This window comes from Oreochromis niloticus, linkage group LG12, assembly GCF_001858045.2.
Source record: "Oreochromis niloticus isolate F11D_XX linkage group LG12, O_niloticus_UMD_NMBU, whole genome shotgun sequence".
Lineage (NCBI taxonomy): Eukaryota > Metazoa > Chordata > Actinopteri > Cichliformes > Cichlidae > Oreochromis > Oreochromis niloticus.
The window spans coordinates 17,340,195-17,360,001 of record NC_031977.2 but is presented as its reverse complement, the minus strand read 5'-3'; the positions used below and the strand labels follow the sequence as shown (position 1 = coordinate 17,360,001).

The following is a 19,807-nucleotide window of genomic DNA, read 5'->3' as shown; positions in this document are numbered from 1 at the left end:
TACACTCCCTGAGTTCAAGCATTTAGCCCTGCATTTCCAGGACAGTCTTTATCTTCAAATACCATCAGCATGACACTGATGCAAGCCTCCAAAAATTTTGGTTAACTTTTTATTTTTACTTAAAAAAAAAGGTGTGCTTTATGATTTTTAGGCTTTATTAGACAGGAAAGTTGAAGTCTGAGTGTAATGGGAATGTCACCCAGGAAATGGTCTGGGACCCTGCAGAAGTGGCTTAAAGGTCTCCTGTGCAAACCGGTGGGCCACAGTGGCAGCAGTCAAAATATTTTTACTGGAATAATTCTGCATAGACAGATCAGCCTTCACAGAACTGTCATGAAACAGAAAAGTTTCAGATACAGTGTGGAGCAATAAGACAGGAATACCAAAAAGTACCTGTGACAGAAATTCCCAGTGGTTTTCTTTCTTTTGTCCGGGATGGTGGCTCCATCTTCTGACTGCTTAGAATCTATTTCTAACTTAATTATAAACAGATTCATAAATATATATATATATATATATGTGTGTGTGTGTGTGTGTGTGTGTGTATGGGCAGAGCTGTAGTTATCACGCTAGTATTTCTCTGCATGGATACACTGGAGGAAGCTGGTGCCCTTTGAAAGCTCCGGGCTCCCTTTTTGAAGTAATATCACTGAAGTTATTGTCTGCCCATTTCAGCCAGATGACTTTTAATTATCACAGGCATTCATCCAATCATTGATAATATTGCATGTGTTTTATGTAGTCAACCACAGTGTCTCAGAGTAAACTGCAGTTTGACACTAAACCCCATGAGAAAATCCACGTATCATCAGATTGATGATTCTCTTTTCCCTCCTTTAATTGTAGCTCCTGCTCGAGAGTACATCCATCATACAGGATGTGTTTTGCTGTTCTTTTTTTTTTTCACTGTGCTCTATCTCATCCTCCTGTGCAGAGGGTGGAGTGGGGCCACGTGGGCTCATTTACAGGCATCAGTAGTGAGTGATTTGGGTGCAGCAGCACTGCAGCCTCGACTGCCATCAAATGAAGGGGGAGATTTTTTTTTTTTTTTTTTACCACAACACCGGCGGTGCCAACGGTTCAATCAGCACTACGAGATACACTGAGACACATTTGGGCAGCTCACCCTGCAACCATGGTAACAGAAGAATTTTACTAGTTGGCAGCAGCCAATAGTGGGGCACTTCCCACTCAGTTCTGTCCAATAACAGAGCAGCCTGCAGCCCAGCCCACCTAGAACTAACACTGATGGGCTAGTGCAGCGAGGATTTAGAGATGTAGGCTTGGTTAATGAACAAGTACAAGAGTAAGAGTGTGTAGGTATGTGTGTGTGTGTGTGTGTGTGACTGAATGAGGCTGTGCTATAATCTGATGAGAGGATTCCCTCTCGTTTAACCTCGACACATTGTAGAGTAGTACTCATTCACCGAGACCATCTGACATTCAGCACCAACAGTGCAGCAAGTCCCCTGTCATCGCACTCCCCTCACACGTTACGTGCACATGCATGCTGCACACACTCACACACACCCACGAAGCACCTGGCTCTCATCACAAAATCAAACAGATCGGAAAATCAAACACGAGACAGTATTAACCAGAAAGAAGCAAATGATCCCATCAACTGTCAATAAAGTCATTTATTATTTCACACAATGGATAACATGAACAACTTGAACTGTAGTTCTTCGTAATAAGTGCTCAACGCTGCCAGCCAACAGAAGGGTAGCAAAAGAATGAGCCTTTCTTTTTGAGGAAAGAGAAATAATAATAAAAAAAAGAAACCTACAAGATCATGAAAGATAAACATGACCAAAAGCATGCCAGCAGACATGGATATACATATATATTACAGGTATATATGTGCTTAAGACACATATCTGTATGCCAGCAAATGCAAATACAAAATATATGTGTACATTTTACACATACATACTGTGAAGGATATATGCATATGCATGCGCCTCTAGTATTTACTCTATATGTCAAATATTTGCAGTTTTTAATATTCATACAATGTACAAAAATGTTTCATGAATTAAAAAATTCATTACAAAAAGAAACATATCAAACAATGTACAAGTCTTCCTTCAAATTCAATTGAAATTCAACTTTCGGCTTGTCTAAAATATTTATGCATACAATCAAGTTGAGCATGCAAATAAAGGAAACCCACTCTAGAAAAAGGCTCAAATACACTATGTATACAAACTAAAATATGCCCACACTGTTAGAAGAGCTCACGTTGTGCTCTAAAGAAGTACATTTATTGGTTTTCTCAATGCTTCATCTGCACTTTCAGCTTCGAACATTATAGCTTAGAAATGGTAACGTATGCTGTGAGGATGACTACATGTACATTTATGAGGCTCTGTTCCACACGACCCCCTTGCTCCATGTGTAGGATGCACATCGCAGCACGCTACATATTGAACGAGGGGCGAAATCAAAACTTAGGTGCCGTTATCTCTCATCCTAGTTGCTGTGTTGAAGTGGTAAATGCGGACTACAGGAAATACACCCCAAACCGCTAACGTAAGGTCAAACACTGCTGCGCCGCCCTTGGTACCGAAGCCAAAGACGAGGTAAGGGATCCTTACATCAGTGTTTAGGGGCCTCCTGTAGCCACCGGTCCAGATTGGCTGCTAAGTACATCACAACAACAGTGACCTTGAACCCTATACATAACCACATCCCCTCTGCAGTCTCTGTGTAGAGTGAAAGCTCTGGATTAGGACAATACTTGTCAGTGTTAGAAGGCACCGAAGCATTGGCTGGTAGGAGAGACAGACAGGACAGACAACACCTGGGGTCTTTAACTCTAGCATCAGAGACCGCTGACTGACCACAGTATGAAGGAGTAAGCTGCCAAGTGTGTATCCTCTACACCTCACCGCTCCACATTTCTAGACCTCATCTTTGCCACAACAGACTGCAGACCCACTGAAAATCACCTAGCAAAGCAAGGTTAAGCACACTAACATTAGGGCGAGTGTATTTTTGGCTATTTCCTCTGAGAGCTCCCCGAACAAAACAACCCTCTTACTTACTCACTGCTACGGCGCTGCCCAAGCTGGCCGCAGGCAAAGTAGCTACAAGTCAGCCGGGATTTCCTATTTTTGGTCGAGTGCACGACGTTGGGGCTTATATCCTCAACTTTTAAAAGCGCGGTAAGGCAAATCGTTTTAGCATTCAGTGTAATTTAGCCGGCCGGAGCCGTGACTGTCAATAGGCAGTGGAATTTGTCAAATATTAAAATCACTTGAGGTTGTCATTTTTCTGAATAGTTCCTTGGGTCTTGAGCAGCCTTGATAGAGAGATAAGGTCTACTGTGGTTTGAGGAGACAGTCCCAGCATAGCTGAGCCTAACTGGTATCCATGCAGGATGGACATACTAACACTATTTACAACAGACACATTAATACTGTAGTTTTACATCTGGTTAAGGCTGTACTGCATAGAGCTGCAGTCACTATAGTTTTCATGAGATGATAGTCACTTTCTGCACAACTTATTACAAATTATTACTGGTATTATTCACAATTCTTGATACATGAATTCAATTTATTGAGTAAATAAGACCACTTATTTCTCTTTGTCGAAGGGTGGACCCAGAACAGAAATTCCTTTTAAGGTCACTGCCAGGCATGGCCTGATGCATAGCAAACAACAATGTACGAGAACGTGATTTCCATAAAAATCTCCGCTGCTCCTCCTTTGCCAAGTATATAATCAGTTATATCTCTCATTATTTACTGGGCAGAGTAAGTGGTGTTTAATTATATATCTAAGACTCTGGGTACAATCAATATCACTGGATGGAGGACACATCTGATACACTCTCCACCTCCGCTGCTATAGCAGTATGTAGGTAGGTATATGATGCGTATTTAAAACAGTAATATAATAGCTCCTTCAGTCCAGCCCTTCTACCAATGTTATGATGATATGAGTCAGAAAATAAACCAGGAGGAAGCTGGGAGACACCAGACAGCAGCGTCCAGCGACAGAAGATGCTAACTATGGAAGTTGTGAAGGGACGCCGGCAGTTTCGGGGTTCTCGTGAATAAGACACACGTGTCATTTGCACAATCATGAACATTTTGGGTCGTTGTCTGGGGCACTCCTTGCCGCTTCATATTCCTCAGGTCAAATGGTAATTTGTGAGAGAAAGAAACATAAGGCACAAGTCGAACTGCTGCAACTGAGAATCCCACCCCTGGCCGAACGAAACAGAATCTCCTGAAACAAAATTTCAACAAGGTTGCCAAAGAAACACTGATCCATTGCTTATTATTCAGAAACACCTAATTGAGAAAATACCAACCACTACCCAAAGCCACAGATACTGTCGATAGAGTTTAACAAAGGTTTAACATATTGACACACGCAAAAAAAAAAAATATCCAAGATGGCTACATTCTACAGTGCACATAGGAATGCTTTACATTGGTGCCAACATGGTGGAGAGTTTGTCAAACTCTGATTTAGATACTTTTAAATTATACACTGAATACTGAGACTTTGGTTTCTAAATCTAAATACTGGATTTACTTTCCAAAAATATTTTTCCAAGGATATGGATTGAAAATTATGTTAAGTAGAAAGACTGGGATTAGCTTTTTCAAAACACTGACTGTGTGAGCCCTCTTCTGCTGAACTGTCCAATTCAGACTCGGCGGGCTTCGGTTTGACGCTTTTGGCTGCGCAGCCTGCATATACAATTTGATTAAAATAATGCATGGTCTCTGGACTGGATAACCACACCGTCGAATGCCGAAAAATAAGGCTGGAACAAGCATGTAAGTGCTGCATTTGATTGATGAAAGTGTATGTCTTTTTTTTTTTTTGTCTTTTTTAATAGTGCATTTAACCAATTTTTTAAGGTTTACCAAAAATACACCTGATATTCCTCCTGTATGCAATGCCCCCTGGTTATAAACACAATAATGAGTGTATGAATGAATACATGTGGTTCTTGTCTGTCTGAAAACAAGCTTGTCTTGAGTCACACCCATGTCTGTTTTTTGGTTATAAAACAATACACACTTTCATTGTCTATGGTACAACAATTCTATTTAATATACTGTATGCCAGTACACATCTATGAGCTGGTTTTCCCATTGTACAAGGCAGGCAACAGTGGACTTTGTTTCTATGTACAGTCTGGGACAGTCTAACCCACCATATTGCCTTTATGTCACTGCCCAGGAGAGGCCTGAGCAGGGAGAGAGGGAAAAAAATGACACAGCGGGTAGGTTGAGGGAGCTCAAGAAATGGAGATGTAAAACATTAGTGAGAATAGGTGAGAGGACAAAGGGGGATGGATTTAAGCGGCAGGCACCAGGGAGGGCTAAAGAATTGGGGTGAGCGTCAAGCAGGGAGGGGGACCACGAGTGCGGAGCTGCCAGGAAGTATCAGTTACTTCTCAAAGGGAGCGAGGACACTAGGAAGGTATAGATGAATGGGAGCAAAACAGGGGAAGTAATAGGGTAAGGTGGCTTAATTACTGAAGTTATTATTCCACATGTTTTTGACAAGCTTCCTCAGAAAGGCAAAAATAAGCAGAGCTGCACAGTTTTATATTAACCATTCCCCCCTCCCCTTGCTGGTAAATATATGGCTGAAGCCACATTCAGATACAGTATCATAAAGTACCATACACATCACTGTATCAGATACATAAAGAATCACATAATATCCTACACTATCATAAGTACCACACAGTTTTAGAGCATCAGATTCAGTATCAAATAGTACCATATAGTGCCATTGTAAATAAAGGTCCAATGAATCTTTGAAAGGCCCATGTCTGGTTGGGTGTAGCAAACTGAGGGATGGCACCAGCAGTGTTCCCTCCTCCTGCTCCACCAACCCACTGTATTCCTCACGACAAATCAGAGAGGAGAAACAAGTCAAAGTGCACCAAGGAGTCCCAAAATTAAGGGCACTGCATCTGATAGGCTTGAAACACTGGCTCCGTTAACTGCTCTCCAGTTCTGCAGGAGGTGCTTTCTCCTGCGGGTCTACTGACTGGATGGAGCCCACAGTTCGTCCCTGCTGAGGCCCCTGCCTTTGCGTTTCCCCCCTTTGGCCAGCGGATTCACAGACCGCGCTTGATGCACCACAGTCTCAATAGTTGCTGAGATGGAATCGTGACTGGAGAACTCCAGAGGCTCGGGGGTCAGGCTCGGCCTGAGGCTCTGTCTGCCTGGCAGGTTATCGCACCTCTCCAGAACAGGCATCCCCAGAGTCCTCTCATCACTTCTCCTGCTAGCCAGCATGTCCAAGCCTCGAACCTCAGCCCAGTCTTCCTCCCTCGTCTTGGTCGGCTCCGGTTCCTCCAGAGGTTGTTTTCTGGGTCGTCCGGGCCGTCTTTTGATGACATTGTTTCCTGTTTTGGCTTGTCGCTGCAGGCGCTTGGCACGAAGGATCTTCTGCACATGCTCAAAGTTCAAAGAATGCATCCTCCTTACGTCCTTCTGGATCTGTTCCACTTCGCGACGTTTATACCTCCGCTTACTGGGAACACCTGGAAGAGAAGAGAGGGAGAAAGAGTCAGGTGAGAAATGTCAAGGAAAATAAATAGCAAAGTAAGGTCTATAAAAAGAAAGGACCATTTGTGCTTGCGTGTCAGTTAAAAAGAGCAGTCTTGGAAAGACTAGGAAAGACATCATGCCAATTTAGCTCATGGAGAGAAAGTCTTTTCTTGCTTTAAGAGCTTCCTGCTAATTTTGAGATATTCATGTAAGCTTTTCAAAGCCCAGCTGAGCCAGGAGAGCAGATCCTATCCTGTAATTGTCTACTAGAGAGCAGAGAGAAGAGGGGAGAGGAGGAGATCCTATTCTGCTAGCAGGAAATGTCTCCTTCAACCATTTAATATGTCGCTACACAATAACAACCCTGTGCATCTGGAGCACAGACTGCCAAAAAGCTAAACACACACACCAACACAAACACACATATCGGCACTCTTGTCCACATGCACATGCGCATACAGACACAGATACAAAAACACACAGATGCATACATACACATGCACAAAAAATGAATTCAGCAGTTCAGAATGGCTGAGCAGAAGAAACTGGAGCCATATTGTTTCCTTCACACTGGTGAACTGGGCAGTATGCCCTTTACACATTGCTCTATCCTTACTCTTTCCCCCTTTCCCCGTCACTCACATTCTCTCTTCCACTCGTCTCTTCATGGGCGGCAATGTGCTACTCTCTAATTTTCAATTAAACTGGTAACACTGCACCATTTCATTTCCATCTTTATTTCAGAAACCGCTTCCTGATCTTAGTCTGTCTCTGTCATTCTTTTTGTTTCCCATCTATGTCCCATTTCTTCGCTTCCCCCTCCTCCCTGTCTGGGCACTGTTCCCGGGGCTCGGACTGAGCCACAGCCAAAATGGAGGAAAAGCACAATCAACCACCAGTCCCCAAGCAGTGTGCACGCAACATGCTTCGTCTCTTTTCCTTGAGCTTTTTACTCTGGATTGCTGGATTCCTGCGCTCTAGCCTTTCTTCCTTTCCCGCAGACTCCTGCTGATATGGTGTAGCAGGTTTCTTAGGGGCTCTAACATTTGATGAGTACATTAAACCAAAGATGCTTTTTCACTTTTATACTTTAAATATTGTTGGCTGTGTTACAGGAAAATGTGTGAAAAATGATGCTCAAGACATTTAGAATATGTCTCTTTCATAAAACATGAGGGGAAAGATTTAATATTTAATAGATTTTTTTTTTAAGATTTGCACAACGTCAGTGAACTGCCACAACTAGTAGATTACAATATTTTTTCATCCTAAGGAGACCAAATGGTAATGATGGGGATGAAAATTTGAAAAGCACCGCACAGAGCTGTTTTCTAATGAATTAAGAGTAAGGGAAAGATAAGGAGCCGCCTAACTACCTCCCATACAAACCACAGAAGAATATCACGCTGTTGGTCAAAAATTCGGGCCTGACAGTGAAATTAGTTAATGCACAAAGCACTAAGTAGCAGTGGTTTATGAGCTGCAGCAGAAGTGAGCACATGCTCAGTTCACACACACACACACACACACACTACAAAGTAGCAGAAATTTATGAGCTCCATACACGGAACATAAAACCGGTGACCTTCAGCAGTGTGAGAGGCAGTATAGTACTGAGAACCTGTTTCTCTGTGAAATAGGAAGTCACAGCTATGCTCACTTATCCACTGCCTGTGCCGTAGCTGAGAGCACCTTTCGGAGACAGATTAAAATAATCCTTGATGTATGTTATTTAGTGTAATTTTTTTTCTGGATGAAGGTTTGTGCATGTGTTTAAACAAGCTTGCCCTCCGTGCTGGACTACCACAGGTCCGGTCACTTCTCTATCCTGGCAGTGGGTGCCTCTTTCCAGATGTTTTGGATCTTAATCTATATCCTCGTCTTCTCCTCTTGCACTCTCGACCCCCTAACTGAAAGCTGCTTGATGTCCTCCCAAATCTACGCTTCTCTATTATCTATTATTTCTGTCATCCTGACTGTTTACACTGGTAATTTACTATGTTGTTTTATGGCGTACACAGAGCATCTATCACATGTCCTATCTTATCTGGACCGAGGATCAGCAGACAGAGTGTGTCATATGCTGTGCAGCCCGCAAAGCCCCTTGAGGCAAATTTGTGATTTGTTATATTGGGTAAAATAAATACAACTTGGCTTGACTTGCCACAAAAAAAACATTATTCTGAATTATTCAGTAAAGACTTTCATTCAGACATTCATGTAAGAAAGTTACATCTGATGCAGCGAGATCTGCTCAAGAAGCAAACGCACAACACACACAGAGACACACATGTGCTTAATGATTTGTCCATGACCGACAAAGTCATTGCTGCACGCTCAGATAATAGTATGAATTTTACATCTGGACGGGGACCTGTGTAACCGTCTCTCTATCTGTGTGTATGCAGGGGCCTGCGCCTGCATGTGCGGCGAGCATTCTCACGCACATGCGTCTGTGTTTTAATTGGACTAAAGCTGTGAAGTGAAGCAGTAAGTCATGCTAGAGGAGGAGTGTGTGTGTGTGTGTGTGGGGGGGGGGGGGAGTAAAGAAGGTAATGGGGAAATGAGGGGGAGGGGAGACAAGGGAAAAAGCAAAAAGTGAAAGGGAAGAAGGAGAGAGAGCTAGAAGGGGGAGATGGAGAGAGAGATGAGGCAGAGGAACGAGAGGAAATCTGCGTGTGGATGTGGGAACCACGGGAGAGAGGCAGAGGGGGAAAGCAAGGGCAAGAACTGCAGAAGCAGCATGAGGGAAGGGAAGGACACAGAGGGTAGAAGAGGTATAACAACACTAGAGGGATAATATGGATGGGTTGGGGGAGGAGGAGTCATTATGGGGGGAGGGGGTGGGGGGGTGTATATGAGTCATCCGTCCTGGATCCCCTGGGGTGGGGGGGTGTATTCTAACTGAGCCCCTGGCTTCTCCTCCCCACCACTGGACTAGGCCCCAGTCATTAAACCCCTGGCTACCAGCCAGCTCTTTTAACACAGGCAAGGGCCTTTTACGGCGTGTCTGTAGAAAATAAATCATACTGTGTGAATAATATATCTCTGGCAAAAGCATTGGCAGGAGAGAGGGAAGGGAGGCAGGGTGGGGAGGAAGGAGAGATTGGTGAATTATAGTCGTCTCCATCCATGCATTACGTTCTCTTTATCCCCAGCCAGATGTGCTCAAAGACAGCAGAATACAGAATGTACCAAAATACACATTCATTGGGTGGTGAGAATTCGGTGCTACCCAGTCTCTTTGTCTGCTTTAAGCCCCGATAATGATGTGCATAAGCGTATTTATAATAGGAATCACCTTGACATGTATTACTGAATCTACATTTAAAATGGGAAAACCCAGTTAACTGACAAAATGTGATAAAGCCAGCAAATAACAGAAGTCAATTAACACTCAGGAACAGAGTTTAATATTAATGTATAACCTTTTTTTTTTTTGCAAACATGCTCTCATTTGACTAAATTAACAGTTCTAAGTGGTTTGCAACAGCATGTATGTGTCTCTTTCCCCCAGTTCCACAGGCTAGCATAGTATCATGTATCAAATATCATTCGTATAGTTTTTCTTTCATTAATAAATTCCCGCTTCCTACTTCTGTCTAACAGATAGGAACCTTGTTGTTTTAGATAAGGAGTGATGTGATGTAATAAGGTCCACTGCTGTTAATGTCAGCTGCTTACATGCTGCCGATGCTTCAGATCAGAAGCTTTCCACATGTGATCCATTCATGGGTTTATTTAGAGGTAAAGTAAGCCTGTGTCTGGACTCTTCACTTCCTAACGCGTTATATAGCGCACATAAACATTGGGAAATCACTAAGGAACAAGTGCAAACAGCTGTTTATACATTCTGGACATTACTTGGACGCACCGCTGTCTGTTCACATAAACACGTAACAGAACATGTGCACCACATTTAAGATAATGGACACAACAAAGTTGCTGTTATTTTGTAAAGGACATATCTCTCTCACCACCAATCCAAAACGCAAGTCTGTGCACATATAACTTAACATAAAACATACTTCAGCTAAACATTATCCCCCCTTTACAAGCACAATGGGAACTGGAGCTCTAACTGTGCAATTATATGCTAATCTCCAGTATATTAATTGTAAATGAACATCAGCCATGCAGAGCAGTCAAATACATTAACATAACCATTTGTTTCAAAGTGGTGGCCGTGTTGATGTTATAGCGGGTGTGCAGATATTTAACAGGGCGAGCACATTTGTAGTTTAGACTGGAAAATGCAGCTCCTGGATGCTACTTTTAGGGGAGTCACGTGATGGTTGTGTAGGGCCCTGTACAGTGAATGATATTTACAGCTCAGATTTGGAACACTGGGTGAGCCTGTGTCTAGCCATGAATGAACGGCTTGGATAAGCAAAGACAAGCAAACAACAGGAGTTACTGCGTTTTAGGCAAACCTCAAACCTCCAACACATCATTAAAGAAAGCAATGTGCTTTATCATGCCGTCCCAGTGAGTAGAAAACAACTGCTGCTGTTTTTATTTATAAGTCCAACATACAATGCACTGTGCTTTCTCGTAAATATGGTGTATTCTCTTACCAGTGAGGGATGGACTGGAACACTTGTTCATCTGTCCTGGCTCCTGCCTCGTCGTTTGGAATGACATTAAGCCCTGATCTCCAAACACAGTGAGCCTCGTCCTCCTGCTCCTTCCGCCGCACTCGTCCTCTTGTGACCCCGAAAATAGGTCAGATGCTGACTCTGACCGCTGCGACTGGCTACTGTAGCTGCCCATGAAGCTCTTTTTAGGCTGCCCAGTCTGAAGGGAATGGAACTGACTGTCAGCACGAGAGTGTGAGGACAGCTGGTCAGACTCAAAAATCCCTAAGCTGGATCCCAGGTTTGAAGAGCCTCTGCCATTGCTCCTCTGCTTGTCCAGAAGCTTTGAAGGACCCTGACTGGCCAAGTCTCTCCTCTCACTCAGCATGCTGAGGCGTGCATTGGTCTTAGCTCCGCTGAAAAGCCCTCCCAGGTCCTGCCGGTCTCGTGGTGAAAGAAGAGGTTCATCCTTGTGCTTATGTTTATGCTTGTGCTTCCTCTTGTGGAGACGAACCCCTGCAAGACCACCTGCGCTGCTGCTGCCCAGGGATCCCAAACCCTCTCCCCTTACAGATGGCCCCTGAAGTGGACCACTAGTGCTGCAAAGCTTGGCACCAGGCTGGATTTTTGAGTGTCCGCTGGAGTGGAAAGCCTTGGGAGGGGGCACAGCAGGCCTCATGAAGGGAGATGGGGGCGCCGGTCCTAGCGAGTGATGGGGCAGATAAAATGGGGGAGTAGGGGGAAAGTAGCCCAGACTCAGAGGAGGAGCGTAAGGCATCGCATACGGTGCTGCATAGTAATTTCCCCCTGCCAGCGGATAACCATATCCTTGAACAAAAGGCAGCTTCGATGTGATTGGCTCGCTGGCTTTGGCTGGACGACCGCGCCTCCTCTTAGCCTTCAGATCAGCACTCCTGCGGAGGTATGAACTGGAGTCACAGGGGTACGAGTCGTAGGTAATAGGGTAGTAATGGTGGAAGTTGAGGCGGAAAATGGAAGGATAGGGATGCTGGGGGTAGCAGGTGAATCGTCTGTGAGACACTCGTAACTGCTGGAGCTTTAACACGACCTACAGGGAGGAAGGAAACAGGAAACATTTAGAAAAACAAACCCACACCCTTTAGTGCACGCTTGTACATTAGAGCGGTTGTTAAAGGCTCACACGCAGGATTTGTTACAGTGTTTCTAACCTCGTCCAGTTCAGAGAGAAAGTGAAGATGATCCCGACTCTGTAGGCACTTCCTCTTCCGCCGATGATGCTTTTGCTTCTTCTCCTGCTGCGACAGAAAGTTATCGACAGCCGTTACTTGGCGCTCGCAGCGTGTTCTGCCACCTCTGTTGGATGCTTCCAAAGCTGCTGCCTCCGCCGCCTCAAACCCACACAGATCAAATGAGTACCTGTATAAACACAACATAAATCACATTAAAACAGCAGGTAAATGAATGCGTGCCAATCTATTAGATACAGAACAAAATGCCTATAAAGCAAGTAAAGGAGTGTAACAGCAGTCTACTGCACCTTCGTCGAGAGGCATGACCCTTCTCGGTTTGATCTGAGGTACTGTTGTTGTCCGTCCCAATCCCACTGTCACTGGGAATAGTCTCCTCACTGTGGGACTCGCTGATGGGGGACAGAGTCACCTCCTTCACTGACGCCCCCTCTGACAGGTGGGATGGTGAATTAGCCAGAAGTCGAGGAGGAGACAATTTCCATCCCCCAGTGAGAAAGCTCCTGCCTGCTGGTTTAGAGGGCAAGGCTGAAATGGGCTGCAAACTGGGCATAGCGGCATCAGAGTGACTGGCTCTTATAGACGGAGCACTAGAGCTGGGAGACGAGGTGGAGGAAGGCACTGCGGGGCATTCGTAGAGACTCGATGTGGAGACAGACAATACTGGCTTGTCCCAAGTGGTTTTGGGAGGAGTGGAGCCTTGAGTTTCGGCTCTAGGTTTCCGCCCTCTCTTCTTACCAATGTAGATGGTTCCTCTTTTGCTCACATTTATCTGTTTTCCCAGTCGAGCTTCAATGGTGGATGCCATGGCACTCATAGCTGAGGTAACAGGGGAAGAAGATGACTTCAGAGCCAGAGTGCCATTTTGACTTGATCCTGAAAGGATCTCATTCAGGATGCTCTGCATTTTCCCAAGCTTCGTCTTATTCACTGGCCTGGATTGCCCCCTTCCACGCTTTAGTTTGAGACTGTTGGCATTGGTCATCGTGGAGGCCATTTGCACTAAAGTGTTCAGTGTGTGTGTCTTCCTCCTTCGATTTAGCCCTGCAGTGGTTTCCTGGGCCAATGGGCTTGGAGGTGAGGTGGAAGTGGCCTCGTGAATGGTCTCCACAGTTAGGAGTGGCTGTTTCTTGGGGCGTCCTCGTTTCCTCTTAATGGGAGTGTGGACTGTCAGGCTGTCAGTGTTGGTGTAGAGAGGGCTAGAAGGGGTAATGGGGAAAGCAGAGGGCGGGTCAGCTAAGGTTGCGAGGCTACCCAAGTTTTCTCTCTGCGGTGATGTAATGCTGGCATGGCTTTTTGATTTCAGGTAGGACCACCTGTCGTTGGCCTTGGTCGGTCTGGAACTGGCCGTGGAGCTGGTGCTGTGACTAGGGCTCGGACTCATATCGGCTCTTGATCTGGGGCTTGGACTGGGGCTGATGTTTGCCCTGGGTCTGGGGCTGGGGATAGGGCTGATGTTACTCCGGGGGCTGGGGCTGGGGTTTGGGCAGGGGAATCTAGGGTTCACACTGAGACTGGGTTTGCTGATGTGATTGTGAGCTGGCTCTCTGGATTTAAGGGTGTCCGCGCTGATCTTAGGACGACCCAAGGGGTTCTTTTTCATCCTGTTTGCGCTCAGATTTGACTCTTGGTCAGCCCCACTTGTAACTGTCTCTCCCATTTCCGCCCTGTCCACTCTCTCTCCCTTTTCTCTTTTGTCACCTTTATCTGCTCTTTCTGCTTTATCCAGCCTTTCTCCGCTGATATCAGCTTGACTCACGAGTCGAGAATCATTTTTGTGAGTTTCTATCTTATGTGCTCCTCTGGCTTCTAAAGGCCCAGGCTGCTGCTTCTCTGTTGCATCAGAGTCCAGAGTCCGCTGCTGAGATTGCTCCTCTACAGAAAACGACTCGTCAAAAGAAGGCCTTCTCCGCCTCTTTCTTCCTTTCGCTTCCTCTGCCAGCATGGGCATCCCTCTGTCTTCTTCGTCTCCTTTCCTCCCAGCAATTGTTCGCTCTCGTTCCTCTTTTCTCCTTTCCTCTCTTTCTTCATGGAACCGCTCAGCTGTCTCCTCTTGCCTGTACTTCTGCCTCTCCTCTGAATTATTTGGGCTCTCTGATCCTTTCTCTGGCAGTCCCCAATGTGAATCAGCACTGTGGGGATTACAGAGCATCCTCTGGGAGTCCTTCCTGCCGTACTTCCTCTTAATGTTCCCAAAGAGCTGCTCACTGACCTCTTGCAGACCCTTCCCCCTGGAGAGATTTACACAGAGAAATAATTAGGATGAGTGCGATAAAATGAAGAGAATGGATAGTTTTGTATTTCACCAACACTGTGCAGAACACTTACTACCTAATTTGAATCACTGTGTCTAGTTAATTAAAAGATCTTCCTTTCAAATTTCACTACTGTAACTTTCACATTCCCATTCACAGCGCACAGTTCATGATATCATCCATCACAAGGAAAACTAAAATATACCTGCTGAGAGAGGTCAAGTTGAGAATACTGGCATCTGTGACCACTGGCAGCTGCAGATCTGGAGTCAGAGACCGCTGAGGTGAGGGACTTTGCGTCGCCGTTCGTGAGAAAGCTTGGGTCGGATCTAGCAACGAGCCTCTGCTATCTGCTGCCAAGTCTCTGGCTGCCTCAGAATCCGCAGGATGGGCTGGAGACGCAGAAGGTGCTGCAGACGGGATCCAGTCTGTACCGATTTGGAGCTGGGGTGCGTGAGTGTGTTGAAATTTCTGATTGAGGGAGTGCTGCGTTTGCTGTGTGTGCGAGAGTGCGTGTGCAGGATGGAGGGAGCTGCGAAGCTGGTGTTTGAGAGGAGGATTATCTCCCAGTAGTTGCAGCAGGCCTCCCTCTCTCTGCTCTGGCATTCTGAACTGGCGCTCATATGTCTGGGGATGACACAAAAAGAGACACAAAGACTGGTGACTACATTTAAACTGCAATCATGAGACAGCCTTATATAGCTGCAGGGATAGACAAATGATATGATAATGATAATGTGATCATAAAACTATGACTGCTCTATTTCCTGTCTTCTTAACATTGGCCTATCTCCACAGATATAACACGTGCATAGCACAGCATCCAGTTCAGCATATATTATCGTTTTTTGTCAGCACTTATCAAATCTCTGATTTCCTCTAATATGACAGCTTTTGCAGTAGATCTGAAGATTTTCATGCGTCTCGCGTGCATGAGAAAACAGTGTGCAACAGAACAAAAGGCTTGTTTACAGAGTAATTAAATTCCTGTGGCAAGGATGTTGCATGCTGTGAGAGCTAAGGGAATCAAGTTGGGGGTGTCTGAGTACTAAACACGGTAGCATAGCGAAGCTGCGTCCCTGCACTAGATCCATCATTATTTACTCCAGATCACATTTATGTTTGTGACAGCTCTCATACGCTGTTCACAACTATAACTGCAATGTCATGCTGTCAAGAAGGCGCCGTGCACAACATATGTCCCGGAAGTAAGATATAATTTATATACATTTTCTTTCACTGAAACGCCACAAATCTGAAGTAAGTCTCTGCTCGGTTAGACTTGTCCACTTAAAGGAGAAAATACTAAACCTTAATATACTGTATTACCCCCACATAACTCTGCTTAATGTATCACTGCTGCATAATCAGTGTACTGCTGGAAGATGAGAAATAGAGCAGCGGATGGCCTTTGTGGTTTAGCCTGTTATTAACAGACTCAGTATGACGCAACGAGACACTGTTCTGCTGCGCTGCAGGGAGATGTAACCTAACCACAGGCCTGCCTCTCAGCATGTACACATGGGCGTGCAAGTGCACACGCACACACACTCGCGCTTGTATACAGTAGATGCACACATTTCAAAGACTTTAAAAAAATCCCGGCTACACACATTTGAAAACGCTAATCTGGTCTAGATGGAGCAGCTCCTTGTCAGTTGATAAGATATCTCCTCTCCACAGATAAATATACACAGCCACGCAGACGCACAACAATAAAATCCATCGTGCACTTTTATGACAGCGTACATATTTGCGAGGTCAAGAGTGCCATATATTTCCCTTCCCTGCTAACATCCTGTTCAGCCTTCATCTCCTCTGTTGCTTCCCTATCACTCTCTCTGCTCTCCCGACTGCTGTCGGTAGTCAAGTAGTGACACTCATTATGTTTCCACACTTGTTGCAGAAGCTGTTTATTGGCCAGAAGCAGTCTGCACGAATTCACAAGCACAAAAACACACACACAGACACAAAAAAAAACGCTGAGAGGCACAACACTCGCAACACATGGGTGAAAACACATACTGGGCACGTGCGCAAATGCTGAGCGCTGTAAATGATTAACGAAGGCAGCAAATGCAGGTATGTAAATGCACGCTCTAATTTATCTCCTGAACGCACTGCCATGGTATCCTATCAGTTGTGAGGTATATGTGTGTGTGTGTATACACATTGACACTGGAGAAGAGATGCTGTGAGTCCGCAGAGGGGTAAGATGACAGACACCTGATACACACTTGCTTTCTCATTTAACCTGTCCTAGAATACCTGCTGTTTCAGGTTAAAGGAGGGCACAGGAAAAAAAACAGACAGGCAGGGTGATGGGGGCGGTTAAGAGTGCGACCGGCAGACATACACTACGCACACAGAGAAAATGTATCTTCCCCACTGACCACAAAGCAACCACAGAGAGATAATAAAGAGAGGGCGCGCGGACACCTTTCCTACGAGAGGCAGGAGAGCAAAAGAGAAGAAAAAAAATATTAAGAAATAGAAACCCCCCTCCTCCTACTTTTTTCCGGTTGAGGCTGGGTTGCTGGCATCAGTTCAGCTTTTTGTTCTTAGTTTCCTCCCTTCTACCACCCTCTCCTCCGTCTCCCCTCCTCTATGCCTCTTACACTCGACAAAGCATTTCCAGGGAAAAAACACGCAATGTCTGATATTCCAGCAAGCAAATATAAATAGTGGGCATGAAAACTCAGGCACTCCCATAGTTGTTGTTGTTGTTGTTATCAGCACAGTGAAACTTTCCTTCTTTGTCTTTTCCTGACAGGGTCAGCTTACTCACTTAACCCTTCACTTATTCACATTTTGATTTAAATTTCCAAATTTCTCCAAATTTGCACTTGCATGCTTTGTATTGCCCTTTCATCACCACACTGGTGGTCAATACCATGCACTAAAAACTTGTTACTCATAGGTCTCCAGAGCCTGCATAAGCAAGCAAATTGATTCAGATGTTTTTTTTTAATGTTTGTTTTATACACTGCCCGCTCTTGTGGTTGCACTCTGTGAATAAGCCATTATCTCCCTGTGCTACTGCTGGCCTGCAGCAGGGGGCAGCGGTCGGGAAATCAGCATAAGCATGGACTCTGACCCTTGTGCAGCTCACAAGCGAAAAAGAACTGTGAAGCTTCAACCTTTTTCCACACAGGCCATCTTTCTACAAGACCCCTACTGATCACATAACGATAAACACCAGCTCAGGGCAGAACCAAAGCAGCTTTGCTTCTCAACCCATCCGACGCACTCTTCTTCCCCCCGGGGCCCTCGGGGCTCTTGGGGCTGTGTTTACAACACAGCTGAGTCAACTGCCTTTTTTCTAAGATGTCTTTCTCTGGATCAGCACTGCAGCAACACGGATTTAATGCTGGCTGTCCAACACCTGAGTGCAGGCAGATATGGAGCTGTACATTCCTTTCCGGTGGTGACGTAACCATCAGATAAGGTCAGAGCACAGGAGGAGGAGGTCATGGATAATATGTGACTAAGTGCTGCAATCACCCAACTGAAAGGCACTTTGCAAATGAGTCAGCATATATTTACTGACAAATAAGTGCGCGTGTGTCTGCGTGTATGTGTGTATAAATGTATCACGCTGAGCAGGCTGTTTTAAATGACAATCTGGATGTAAAACACTGTGTTCTTCTATCCTCCAGTTTGATGCGAGGGGAGGTATGTGCCGGTCCCTGCTGTCCTTTTCCTCTCCTGCAACCTTTCATTTCTCCACCAACAAACTGAAATTCAGGAGTGGAACTGCTCCCGCTCCCTGACACACACACACACACACACACACACACACACACACACATGCACATAGCACCCTGGCTGCACCATTATACTGGGAAAGAACACCCTAAACAGGCACACCCAAATCTCACAACCAGACCCGCATATAAACACACACACACACATATACAGGGGCAAACATATACACAACCTCCATGCACGCGCACGCACGCACACACAGACACACACACACACAGGCGCACAGAAACACGCTGCCCTTCAAATAGTTTTTCGCAGCCTTTTATTTGGCTGCACGCCCAGCGGTTAGAGTGTTTCATTTTTCCCTGTGTATGGAACTGGGCAGCTGTCCAGACAGACACACAAAGAGAAAAAGAGAGTGAGAGAGAGAGAGAGGCACAGAGAGAGAGAAGGGAGAGAGGGAGAGAGTGGGAGGGAGGAATGGGGTGCAACTAAAAGAATGAGAGCAGCAGAAAGGGAGGGAAGAAGAGGACCAGCAGAAAAACAAGAAGAGAGGTGCCTAGACTCGTTTGCTACTGGTTCCCTCCGAAACCTTATGATTGATATGATCCTCTCTTTTCCTCTCTGTAACACCTTGTCACACAGCCTCTCTTAGTTTTGACACCATACTGTCTCCCTCTGCCCCCGTGGCCTCGTGCACTAACCCTCCCTCCCCCCTCATCCCATCATCCTTTTCTTCTTCTTTTTTCCCTTTTTTTTTGGAGCTGACCATTTTCCTCCTGTGGGAACTACCACCCCACCACCCCGCCCGCTTCTCCCCACCTCCATTCACAGCGCTGCTTCTCTGTGATCTGTGTTTCTGACAGGTCTGTGCACACACATCCACACACACACACACACACACACACACACACACACACACACACAGAGTTCCTCTGCAAACAAACACCATGAATACTAACAGGGCTTTGTATCCACAGCACTTAAAATGGGATAGAAAGGCGCGGGTTGGGAAGAGGGAGGGGGGGCGGAGGGGTGAGAGCAGAGAAAAGGAGGGAAAAGCGATGGAGGAGAAAAGAGGAGCTGTGGCACTGTGTTGATCTTGTGGCCACTCTCACAGACCTCCCCCCTCCCTCCTTGCCAACCCCCTTATCCTTGTTTCTCGTTCTCTCGTTCTTCCCACCAGTTCTCCCGGGAATAAAGACTTCCATTCATGCGCCTGAGGCAACCCACAGCAGGGGAGAGAAAAGAGGGAGGAGAAATGGGAGGAAAAAGGAGGGGTTGTCAAGGTGGGACAGTTTGTGGATCACTGGGATCAGGCCTACTGCCTAAAATTGTGTATGTGTGTCTGCATGTCTGTTTTCACTCAGCATATTCCCGCTCAGCCAGCGCTTTACTATCTCAGATCTGGTGGCATCTGTGCCAGACAAAGCATCTTCTGGGAAACTTGGGTGGGAAAGTTTGGAAACTGGGCTCCATTCAAAACTTCCACTCTCCAC

At 45.6% G+C, this 19,807-nt stretch overlaps 1 protein-coding gene across 1 annotated transcript in view; it reads right to left on the bottom strand.

Annotated features, from left to right (window-relative positions):
• Nucleotides 1-1,622: 1,622 nt before the first annotated feature.
• Nucleotides 1,623-19,807, bottom strand: part of setbp1 (SET binding protein 1) — a 31,060-nt gene continuing 12,875 nt past the window's right edge. The window contains exons 2-6 of the mRNA XM_019365763.2: nt 14,806-15,227; nt 12,636-14,576; nt 12,307-12,514; nt 11,117-12,185; nt 1,623-6,532 (exon numbers count right to left, since the gene is read on the bottom strand). Coding sequence (XP_019221308.1) covers nt 6,027-6,532; nt 11,117-12,185; nt 12,307-12,514; nt 12,636-14,576; nt 14,806-15,206 — 4,125 coding nt within the window. The 5' untranslated portion in view covers nt 15,207-15,227 and the 3' untranslated portion in view covers nt 1,623-6,026. The remainder of the gene's footprint in view (nt 6,533-11,116; nt 12,186-12,306; nt 12,515-12,635; nt 14,577-14,805; nt 15,228-19,807) is intronic.